Source organism: Alnus glutinosa, chromosome 5, assembly GCF_958979055.1.
Source record: "Alnus glutinosa chromosome 5, dhAlnGlut1.1, whole genome shotgun sequence".
Taxonomy (NCBI): Eukaryota; Viridiplantae; Streptophyta; class Magnoliopsida; order Fagales; family Betulaceae; genus Alnus; species Alnus glutinosa.
In genome coordinates, this window is record NC_084890.1 from 32,816,279 (window position 1) to 32,828,744 (window position 12,466).

Below are 12,466 nucleotides of genomic sequence, written 5' to 3' on the forward strand. Positions count from 1 at the left end.
CGTGAGTGCATCACGGTGTGGGTTCAAAGTAACATGTTTGTAACAAGGGAATACATATTCCTAAAGCCAAAACTGTCGCTGCCAAGTAACAAGGGGAATTGAACCTCTCAGAGTCATGAACATTGTTTGGATAGAAAACATACAAGAAGCGTTTATGAAGATGAATAAACGTTTATAAAAGTTGGTACAAACCAGAAGATTGCTTGAAACAAACTTCAGTTAATGGAAGACAAATAAATAAACGTATATAAAAGTTACATTAAAAATAAATTTAGTGACCAGGGACCATGTATCAAGAAAAAAGTGGTGCCAGTACTGTATTCCAAAATGTAGCATTTTCAAAGCCTTTGATCACTGTCATAGAGTAGAAGCTACTAGAACTCCTTTTTCCTTATTCCACTTCTTCATCTACAATACCAACTAAAAGAATTGAAAAGAACTTCTGGTGTTGATAATTCTCTTGATCCGAATGCTGATCCAAGAAATATCGAAGCTCAATCTATGGCGATATTGTTGTTAATAGTCTCATCATCTCAATAGAGTTTCCCAAGGACAGATAAAATAGTGAACTTTCCATTACAGGCTTCTTATAAAACTGGAGCCCCTAGCCTTCTTCACATTTTCTTTGGCCATTAATTTCCTCAACCTCTCTGCTTCATCCCACTTCTCACCCAAAACATACAAATCACAAATAAGGGAATAAACCCCTCCATCATTCTCTGGCTTTACCATCCCCAAGACCTGATCAATTACTCTCTCAGCCATCTCAAATTGCTTATGCTCCCTGCAAGCTGACAAGAACGACCCCCAGACAACAATATTGGGTTCAAATCTCATTGTCCTAATAATTTCATGAGCTTCTTCTAATAGCCCTGCTTTACCTAGCAAATTGACCATGCACCCATAATGCTGGATTCTTGGCTCGAAGCCACATTCTTCTATCATCTTGAAATATTTGCGGCCCTTCTCGACTAATCCTGTATGCACACATGCACTAAGAATCCCTGTGATAGTCAATTCGTTGGGTCTTACACCAGCTTTTTGCATCATCTCAAACAAAGATAATGCTTCTTTGCTGCAGCCATGTTGTGCTGACCCACAAATCAATGCAGTCCAAGTCATGACATTCCTTTCTGGCATCAATTCAAAAACCCAGCAGGCATTCTTCATGAAGCCGCACTTGGCATACATCTCAACCAAAATTGTACCAAGTTCCACATTCAACTCCCACCCATTCTTCGCGATAAACCCATGGACTGATTTCCCCACCAATAATCCAAGAGAACCCATGTGAGCACACCCCGATAGAACTGATCCTACAGTCACTTGGTCAGGTTTCGAACTCTCAGTCGCCATCATTTCTCGAAAGAGCGCTAAACCATGCTCATAATTACCACAATTCACGTACGCAGCTATCATGGCAGACCATGACGCAACATCCCTCAGGGGCATTTCCTCAAAAGCTGCACGCGCTCTCTCCACATCCCCCAATCTCGAATACCCAGAAATCATCGTATTCCACGTTACTGTATTTCTCTCCGGCATTTCTTCAAACAGTCCACAAGCATTCTCAAACGACGTGACAACATAAGCGTGCAAAAGAGAGGTGGCGACGTAGACGTGGGGACTGAAACCTAGTTTCACAATGTGGGCATGGATATGTTGAATAACAGTGAGATTCTGCAACGGGGTACAAGACTTTAGTGTGAAGAGTATCGAGAAACTATCAATGGGTACAGATAAGCGATGCATTTTTGAGTATAGATATAAGGCTTCGCGGGAAGAAGCAGCATTTTTGATAGCCAATGCCCATGAGTTCAAGCTTTTGATGGACCAACAAGCCAACTGATTGGTGTGCTTGAGTAGGTGATGGGAGAGACTGACTAGCATGGCTAGCCTCGGTTAATCGTCTACTTCCAATCCGTTCAAGAAATAGGACATGTGTCAAATTGAGCTGACACACACCAAAACTTTAGCATCAGGATTCTCTCCCGTTGATTTTTAATCCGGAAGGAGCCGGTCCTTTATAAATATAAATATTTTTGTAATTTTACACCATGTAAAATTATAAAAATAGCCTTTTATATAAAGAACTGGCTCGTTTTCAGTTCCTCTCAACTAGAGAGGATCTTAATTTTCAAAACTTTGTTATTACAGGAGTACTGATTACATGCTCTTAAAGCCTTTGTTATTAGGCACTAAGCGGTTGAATAAGGATAAACTAATGCTACTTTTCTCATCCGTTTTACATCGACTATTATGATATGTTTTAAGTGACTTTTATGTCAGCCATTTAAACAAATAATAATAAATAAATAAAAAATCATTTAAACAAGTTACGTCAACCGATATATATAAAATATGTGGGAAGAATAGTATTACTCTTAATCATAATACCATTTATGATGGACCAACAAGGATAAATTAAGGTCTTCTTGATTAGATGGTAGTGTGAGGGAGCAATAGGAGAAGATGACTTATTGACTTGGCTTCAATTTAGCATATGATACGTCTAATTGTTTATATAAACAAGAAAAATAAAAGAAAAACTTAGAATTAAGGATTGAATTAAAGGTCCAATTGAAAGGAGCAACTAGGCAAAAATGTTCTATTATGAAAGCGATTTCTTCAATTAGAGGTGATACACTAATTTATTTTTTCAAAATACCCTTTTTCAGTGCACAAAGAAAACCATTCAAATTTGTCATCTCTTGCTAGCCATTACCCTGCCCAGCCAATCACCACTCAATGCCCAACATCACCAACCGTTGGTTGCCACCGAGCGTAGTCCACTGCCGACCACCGTCTGTCGTCATCTCTAACGACCCTCCATCATCATTGGCTGCTAACATCTTTGAAGGCCCTCTGTTATCATCGCGCACCATAAGTCGTTGTCTCTGATGACCCTCCATCATTAGTGGTCAACCCAAAGAAGTTGTTGGCCACCAATGAGGGAGACGGCATGCAAATGGTTTTTTTGTACAAAACAAAAAAGAATAATTATTGTGAGATATTATTTTTATAAGTAAAGGTATTTTGAGAAATTTGATTCCATCCCAATTAAGAAATTTTGTTATTCTTGTATTGTTACCAAACAAAATGAATATAAATAATCATTCCATTTCGGCTTATTGTATTTCTGATAATACTTAACTTATAGAGCAATGTTTGCTTTCATTCTTTTGCATATTTATTGTTCATTTTTATGCAAATTTATTATTGAATCTCTAAGACGCCAAAAAATAAAAAATAAAAATTAGAGCAGAGTAGAGAGAAAAGCCACTGGGCCTTGAATGAACTAATCTAGTGTCATCCAATAGGCCTATCAATTGCCCATGCCAATTTGGTTTCGGTAAACTTCTCATCTAGCCCAAAAAAGTAAATAAATCTGTGATTCGAAGCCCAATTATAAATTGAATTTCTTTTTAAATTATTCCAATTTTAAATTACAGGTAAATTTCCTCGCAACTTGGCTATTGTTCTCCTCAAGAACACTCAATGTTCTTTTAGCCTTTTCATTTGCCTCCCCCATCGGGTAATGTTGGGTTTTTTTCTTTTCTTTTTCCTCTTTGTATCTAACGAATAAAAAAGAGGAATTATTTCGACTTCTTCTTTGTCTAATGAATAGGCTTAGGGTAGCTACACAATGAGGTAATTCTCTCATTTCTTTAAATCTCCTGTTGTGAGTGGAATTCAATCGTAGATCTTTGATACGTCATCATCAAGAGAGACTTCTATCTTATCTTCATGTTGATGATCAGGATAATTTTTCTTAATTTCTTTTCTTTGCTTAATTAATTTAGACATCAAGACACTAATTGAATTTCTTTTCTTATAAGAAAGCTCAAATTATCATGACATGTTTGAGGTTTATGTTAAAACTTAGAAAATGACATTTTTCAATTGGGCTAGCATATATCGACCAAAAAGCGACGCAAGGAATTAATGTGTGCGGGTCACGGATGTGACTTGTTGGAACAAAATTTCCCAGATAGAGAGACATAAACATAGTAAAACTAATAAAAAATTATATAGTTAATCAAACAATATAAGTCATGTAATGGCAATATCATAATCTATTTAATAATGTGCATTAATTTCCTTATACATTCATTTGAAGTGTAAACTTTGATTATTAACTTCAACACTTCATGTCCCCATCCTTTTTCAGTGACTGCAGTGCTGGAAAAACACCACATTAATATTAATTATTGTTTAATTTCTTTTGTTGTTTCTTTTACTTCTTATATCTACCACTCTTAGACTTTCAAGCCAAAAGCAAAGCAAATTGTGTTTTTTATTCATATATAAATGGTATATATATATATTCTATGGGTGAATGCATTTAATCAAAGTTTGAAAGTTAATTCTCTTTTGTTGCGATTAATATATATGTATTTTCAATTAATCTTTGATCATAAGCTTTGCTATTTTTCCTTGAAGCTAGTTTTTAGTGATCATGCATGTTAGCAAGACATTGGCAAGCTTAAGAAATCCAATTGTGTGAGAAGGCTTAATTAATGTCTAAGTACATTAATTCAATGTGCACGCTTTAATTTATAGCAAACCCAGCTGACCCAAAACATGTTTAAAATTTCAAACCTAATAACTTGACAAATCTTTTCCATTAATAATACTCCCTAGAGATGAGATGTGATCTGATGTGATGTGAGATGATCATGGGCTTTGGCTCACTTTCCACGTGGCATATTTTTTTTTTTGAGAAACATAGGTTGATGATCACAGAAGAAATATATATAAAATAATATGAAAGAGAAAGAAAATGGAGCGGAGTAGAGAGAGACGTATGAGTTACATCTTAACTAAATTGCATTATATTCATCATTAAATTTAACTGTATTACAATGCTTTCAATTTATAGAGAAGCTAAGAGTACCGATGAACAAGTAAACTTAAAATAGATAGACCTATATTATTTAAGGAACGTAATAAACCTTATAAGGAAATAAAATAATGAAAAATATAATTAATGTGGTAATCAAATATCTAGACTTGACTACATGCAATCAAACCTTAATGAAAAATATTCTTATAAAAAAAACAAACCAATGAAATATATATTCTAAGAGTCACAGATCATGTAGTTAGAAGTATGTTGAACTACATGAAAACGTACACTTAATTTGACACTACATGAAGCACAATAATCTTCTGTTATGAATATAAAAAATGATAGAATGTAAGGAGATATGGGTTAAATCATGATTAGTACTTATTCTAAAATCTTAAATTGATAGGAATGCCTAGATATCTCGAATTAAAATTCTTACTCGATCTACTTATTTCGGTTAAATATTTTATGTGTTAAATCTTACTTGTTGATAGAGAGTCGAGCACATACGTAAAGAAGAATGTTAAAATATTAATTAGATGATTAAATTTAACGGACACGTTTGGCGACACTTTTTATGGCAGCTTTTTGTTTTTTAGCAGAAAAGTAAAACCATTAACAAACAACTCAAAACACAAATACTTCATGTCATGTCGTCTATTAGTTCGTTTGTCAAAACTTTTTAGATGATGTTTTTTGCTTTTGGTCGTTATGTGACACTATTTCTTACATGTGGACTCAAAATTCATCTTCAACAATTTAAGCTAAACTTTAGCGTAATGCTACTCATTATACCTATTTATCACACAAATTTCAAACCGATTAACGTAACGTGTTTTACGTAACATTTCTTTTGTTTTTTTAAGTTGCTAATATGAAAATCACTTAAAACATATAACATCGAAACGGGTGTGAAATGAGCCTTAATTAAGAGTAACATTAACCAAAACTTGAACAATGTGCAATATTAAGGGAGGAAGGCAGAGGAAAGCAAATGTACGTGGTATAGACAAAAGGAAAAAACCTATGAGAAGAGAATGAGTGAAAGGGTAAAAACGAGTCATTGAGACATTGACAACTTTGACAAAGTAGGGATAATTATCAAGATTAATGTTCTGCTTTTGCACATTGAAAAACTTAAAAGAGATAATCATGGAACTGTCGGTACGATTACTATATTGCTAAAAGAAATTATAACGGAACCGTGGTCCATAATCCTTAATCATACTAGATTGTTACCCCTCTAACACTCACAAGGCCCACCCTCAAAACGTGGGAAAAAAAGCCTAATTTTACTTCACACAAACCCCTAAAAAAAGAAAGAAAAGAAGAAAAAGAAAAGCTTTTCGTCAACTCTTGATGAGTATCATGTAGCCCCAAAAGTAAGACAGCATATATATATATTGAGAGAGAGCACTCTTGGCTCACAAAGTGTACATCAATTGCTAATTAATATATATATATATATATATATATATATATATATAACTTATTTGTTTTCATATAATAACTTGATTATAACCGTCTGATCAACTGATCCAATTCAAGAGGGGTACTTTATATCAGTTCAATAATGGAAAGGAAATGCATCAACATTCTCAAGTTTACTATTACAGTAATTTTATTTAATTAGTAGACTGTTATACAACTTGATGATGTAAGAAAAATTATTAGATCAACACTTTAAAAAAAAAATAAAAAATTATTAGGGCCGATTCTCTTTGTCATATCATCCCAGTTATATGACAGTCGTGTAACAGTTTACTAAATAATGTTATTCTTACTATTTTTTCGTGGTAATACTAAAAAACTACATTTTTATTCTACCATTATCATATCATGTTAACATGGCTATGTCAAATCGAAAAACAAAAAGACCTCTTCCTCCGTTCTCTCTCCTGTTCCAAAAGCAAACTTCTCTGTTGGTCATGGCTACCGAGGAGGAGGTTGTGCTCTTCACGACCTCCTCCTCCCCTTTCCTCCTCTCTTCCATTTTCCTTCCCCCCCCTCCCTTTCCTGCCTCCTCCGAGGCCCCACCTACCTCATTGAAGGCCCTACCTGCCTCTTTTGAGGCCTTATCTACCTCTTTTGAGGTTTTATCTACCTCTTTTGAGGTTTTCCCTTTCAATAATAGCATCATCGGCTCCTCCTCCACCGTCTTCTCGGATTTTGCTTCCCTCAATCGTTCCCTTTGGCAGATCCGACTTCTTCTTGAAATTTTTGGATTTGGGTTTTTCAAACTCAGATCTGTCAATTTCTGGAAGTCCCACCCTCAAACGCGCCATACCACCGTGCTCCTCGGCTTCACCGCTTCCATCCGACACCGATCTCGTCTCCATCCGGCTTGCACGCGCCGGTGCGTCTCCCGCACGCGCCCGCGAGTAGATCTTACTCGCTGGCGCGTGAGTTTCACGCGCCGACGCGTAGCAAGTCGTCCATCTCCGTGCGAGCTTCTCCTCCGCCGCTGCTGCTACTGTTTTGTTGTATTTCTGTTGTTTTTCCACATTTTTGTGGGTTCTTTCTGTACTTTTATTTGTGTTTTGTTGCTTTTGTTCTATGGTTTGGGTTATAATCTCTCAGTTCCTTTGAAAGCTAATGTGTTAGTGGAGATTATTGCTGGGTTTCGTTCTTCACCAACGGATTCTCTCCGGTCTTTGGCAGTGGTTCTTCAGCAACATCCATCCTCCGGTGGTTGTTGTTTTTCTTGGTTGGGGCTCTTTGAGTCCTTTTGCCATTTAAAACCGCCTAGTGCGGCCCCAGGAAAGGCCCGGCTCATTTATGGTTTTTTTGAAATCATAGATGATTACCATTGCCTACTGTTACCTGTTTGTGTATTTTGCTGCCTTTTCCGTTGTGGTTCGTTTGGTTTGTAGTTTGATCCCCTCCCCCTCTCCCATGTTTGAATAGAGAAAAAAAAAAAAAAACAAAAAAACATGGCTATGTCAAATCATTGCCATTGACATATATAACAAGGTGACATAATAGTGAAATAAAGGTTTGGCTGCTAACATTATTCATAATTACTCCCTTGCAATTATGTTAATTAGTTGCCAATTAACTTTATTAAAGTACTTTTTCTAACTTCTTTCGATATTTTCTATATTATTAATGTCATTTCTTTCACTGAGTCCTGGCCTCTTTACAAAAGTTAAACTGAAACTTTATGAGCCGATTTAAATTAGACAGGTGAGGTTTAGGCTTGAATATTTATTTAGTAAAAGTTATACTTTTCACATTTATTTATCACACCAATTTCATATCAGTTTAGGTGACGTGTTTTAAGTATTCATTTTCTTTTCTTTTTTCTTTTTTAAACATTAACCAACGTAAAATGAGTGTAAAAAGTATCATTACTCATTTAATTATAATTTTACCCGAAAACTAATGACATGTTTAGGCTCTTCAGAAAACTAATTAGCTAATTAAGCGTACAATATGTATATATATTTTATGATGAAAGAAAAGTATATTGCAATCTAGAAACAGATATATATATATATTTGGTTTCAATATCAGGAGATCGAACACGTATTTTACCTATACTATAGACGTGATACTTGGCAATCATGTCCGACCTGGGAAGGAATATCTTATAAGGACAACATAGAATTTCACCTGTTCTTGTAATTAATGATGTGGGGGCAGAGAAATTTGACAATTGCAGAAGGTTATGGATGGAGGGGGTTTATTTCAAGTCTGTTTGCTTTTCCAAACCCTTTCTTGTTTGCTTTTGGACGTGATTTTCTCCTACGTACACAAAAAACAAAAGAAAAAGAAGGATCTATGAAAAGTATGCAACAGAAAATTGAGGGGTGAAAATCATGAAAGCAGACATCCAATCATCATCATCGTCGTTGACATCAAGAAATTGACACCCTCAGCCTCAAGCAAGGGTTGAGTGAAGGAAGGATATGCTGTCTATTCTCCATTTAAATTAATATATATGGTCTATAATTTAGATATTCATATATACTCTTCCATACATGTTTAATTTCCACCCTCAACTTGCGAGAGAGAGAGAGAGAGAAAGAGAGAGAGTGAGAGATTACATATATATTAAAGTCGGATGGAAGAAATGATGTGTGTTTCCTTTACATCATTAGGTCTCTTGCCGGAACTGGCCATCTTATTATTAATCTTCTACCCTTAATCATATCTCTTTTCCTAGCTTATACGGTTTGATTTTACATACACCTTTGCCTCGATTATAAAAACATCAATCATATTAATGGCACACAAGCTCACGTAATCAATAAGTCTTACCTAGTTTATAGTAGTATACATAAACTTGCTTACTCTCCCGGCCATTTGTCTTTTAACTTATAATATATTATAAAATAACGTTATTTAGTAGATCGATTATTATACAGACTATCATATAACTTATTTGTTGCCGATATAATTCTGATGGTTTATGTTGTCTGTTTATAATATCAAGTTGATCAATCGGGTATATATATATAAAGCCATCCAATAATATTTGTTGAATTAATATTTACAATATATATATGGAATCATTCAATTCAAAATGCCATATAAATGCATGGGACAATAGTGGTTCTGAATTAACTTGGGAAGCATGCATATATATGACAGTCCAAAGCACTTGATCTCATGTATTTCGTACAAAGATTAGTGTCTTTCATTACTCATATTCAAAGCTCATGCTAATCTTAATTAACTACTTAAGACAAATCCTTTTCGCATATATAGAAGATGGGTGTACTGATTATATGGTTTGACCCATCAAATGGTTAAGTATGTTGCTTTCTCCAAGGGTCACTATATATATCTCTACACTACTGAACTTAAGTTTTAAAATTCAAAGAAAGAAAAGAAAAGTAATTGAGTTGAGACCAATGGTCGAAGACAAGGTTTCGAAGCTACCAAAGCACTCGAGAGATTAGTGGTCCTCTTATGAGTAAACCCCACGTTAAATTTCCAGCATATTCTCTCTCTTTCTCTCTCTCTCTCTCTCTCTCTCTCTCTCTCTCCACAATTGCATCATCCACGTATTATATAGTGAAATTAAGAGAAGTGTGTCTATTTTTCTAAAGATGAAGAAGCAAATATAAGGAAGCTAGCATCCAAACTTAACGGTGAGGCCATCACTGATGCAGGATACTAGGATGGGCCATCACTGCTGCAGCAAACAGAAAGTGAAGAGAGGGTTATGGTCACCTGAAGAAGATGAGAAGCTCATCAAACACATAACCACCTATGGCCACGGTTCATGGAGTTCAGTGCCAAAACTTGCAGGTATTAATTTCACTCATAATATTTAAATTCTTGTTCTTATACATCAGTCTTTTTTATCAAATGGGTTTGATATATTCTTCCTGATGAGGTCTTGAACTACAGGCTTGGAAAGGTGTGGAAAGAGTTGCAGATTAAGATGGATAAACTATTTGAGACCAGATCTCAAACGGGGTTCATTTTCTGCACAGGAAGAGAGAATCATCATTGATGTTCATAGGATTCTTGGCAACAAATGGGCTCAGATAGCCAAGCATTTGCCAGGTAGAACAGACAATGAGGTGAAGAACTTTTGGAACTCTTGCGTTAAGAAAAAGCTCATTGCACAAGGCTTAGATCCCAACACTCATAATCTCCTTCCAGCTTCTCACAAAACTAACAAAAATCACAACAATCCCAAACCCACTTCAGTTTTCTCTGTACATGCACAATCCAAAGATGTTTCCATGGACATGAGCATACCATTTTCAACATTACTTTCTATTCATCCGAATGATGATACTCCAACAATCATACCAATCTATGAAAACCAAAACCCTAATCTTCTCTGGACAACCCAAGAACAAAATCCAAACACTTTGATGGAGTACTCAACAATGGGAAGTAGCGTTCCAATTATCTCCTCTTCTCCCTCAAACACATCTGGGTTTGGGATTCTTGAAGAGAACTGCCTATGGAGTAGCAGTGGCTTCCAACCTATTGAGCTCAACAGACAGGATGAAATGTTGCAGCCACAGCAGCAAGAGAAGAAGGCCAGTGAGGTGGAAACGGAGAAGGCGGATATATTGAACATGGATGCTTCATTTGGGAGCTCTAACTTTGGTTTTGATTTCGTGGAGTCTCCATTGATGGCTTGTGGTATGTATTATAATACGAGTCCAACGGATGAATTTGCATGGGATTAATTGTTAGCTCCCTGTCTATCTAACTTCCATTTTGATTTTGTGTAGTCCACACTAATATTGCCTCTTGCGCTATGTAATATAATGTGAGTCCCATTAATTAATCAATATGTATCTTACTGGTTTTTTGTGTAGTCTATTACTTTGTCTTATTTGATCAGGCAGCAGCACCCAAAAAATATGTCAAAAGGGTATGGCGCTTGTTAGTTAGTAGTCGCTAGTTTGCTGTATCTGCTGAAAAAAAGAAAATAAAAAAGAGGCGGTTTGGCAAAGAGTTTTGTTGTGATATTTTCGTTTGAATATTAATAAGAAGTTATATATTGATGTGATATATATTAGTCTAAGATTAAATTTTATGATTGCTAGTGAATATTTTATTAATTACAAGGTCGATCTTTACCATAAAATGGTCCAGCTCTTATTTAATTTATTAGTTTATTATGGTCGATCGACCATGTAGACCCTCCATCCAAAAACTCACATTAATATAAAGTTTGCTAATTTAAATCCGATCCCAAAGCATATTTCATCTTTAATTACCTAAAGACCTAGCCTCCATGCATGGCAAATCGATCGTTTAATTAATTTTATCCGAAAAGAAAATACACTAGTATATACTTTTATGGATGAGTCCGAATACGTACGTACATCTCCAACAAAAGAACCAGACTAGTACGTACATTTTCAATTACAATATATATATATATATATTCCTGCCATCCTAATTTATTGCATTAATTAGGAAAAACAAAAGTTTGATAGGCCAATACTTAATTGCTAGCTTGTGCAACGACCAACAGTTCTAGCTACTATAGTTTTTTAAAAACTTATGCGAGGAGATTATGTATTTGAAATTCCTGTACAAAAGAATAAAAAAAAAGGAAGAAAAAAGAAAGAAAAAGGTGATGTATTTAAATCATGTGTAAATAAACAACTGTCTTGCATGTATACGAATTAATGTCATTCACAATTCTCAAAGAGAATTTTACCCGTATGTAGCTGAAAAGAACATATCTTACCATTCGAACAGTAAAATTGTTAGGTATTCAGATTTGGCAAACACCTTCACGATCCGATGGTCACCCTTTTTTTTGGGGTGACCGGCATGCAAGGGAAGCAACATATAACGGCTTTACTTGTTAATGCTTTTTCATCTACTTTGTTTTCAAAACAAAAACATTAGCCAACAACCCAAAACATAAAACTTTTTTTTTTTTTTTTTTTTTTTTTTATATTACATCAAAATATTTTTTTCAAACAAAAATAAAAAATACCATCTGAAAAGCATTAACAAACACTTTCTCAAAGGTGACGCATATTATAGAATGGTCCAACTAGTAAGTACCTCAGTTTTACTTTTACTGTTTCTTATATTATGTACGTCATAGAAAATGATAGCATAGACTAAGGTAGCTTTCCTTTTATGAGTTACATGTTCAAAGCGGTATGGTTGTCC

General features: G+C 35.0%; 2 protein-coding genes across 3 annotated transcripts; one reads left to right on the forward strand and one right to left on the reverse strand.

Moving 5' to 3' along the window:
- Positions 1-98: 98 nt before the first annotated feature.
- LOC133869305 (pentatricopeptide repeat-containing protein At5g66520-like) lies at positions 99-1,982 on the reverse strand. Its single transcript, XM_062306261.1, has one exon. The coding sequence runs from the start codon at positions 1,888-1,890 to the stop codon at positions 577-579; it is 1,314 nt and encodes a 437-aa protein (XP_062162245.1). The 5' UTR covers positions 1,891-1,982; the 3' UTR covers positions 99-576.
- Positions 1,983-9,617: 7,635 nt separating this feature from the next.
- Positions 9,618-11,284, forward strand: LOC133867762 (transcription repressor MYB5-like). 2 transcript variants are annotated; one of them, XM_062304526.1, is made up of 3 exons: positions 9,618-9,773; positions 9,973-10,111; positions 10,214-11,284. In XM_062304526.1, exons 2-3 carry the CDS (start codon positions 9,982-9,984, stop codon positions 11,011-11,013), a joined length of 930 nt encoding a protein of 309 aa, XP_062160510.1. In that variant the 5' UTR covers positions 9,618-9,773; positions 9,973-9,981; the 3' UTR covers positions 11,014-11,284. The 2 variants fall into 2 exon arrangements, with proteins under 2 accessions (XP_062160510.1, XP_062160509.1); XM_062304525.1 differs by lacking the exon at positions 9,618-9,773 and having other exon boundaries at positions 9,816-10,111.
- The last annotated feature ends 1,182 nt before the right edge of the window (positions 11,285-12,466 follow it).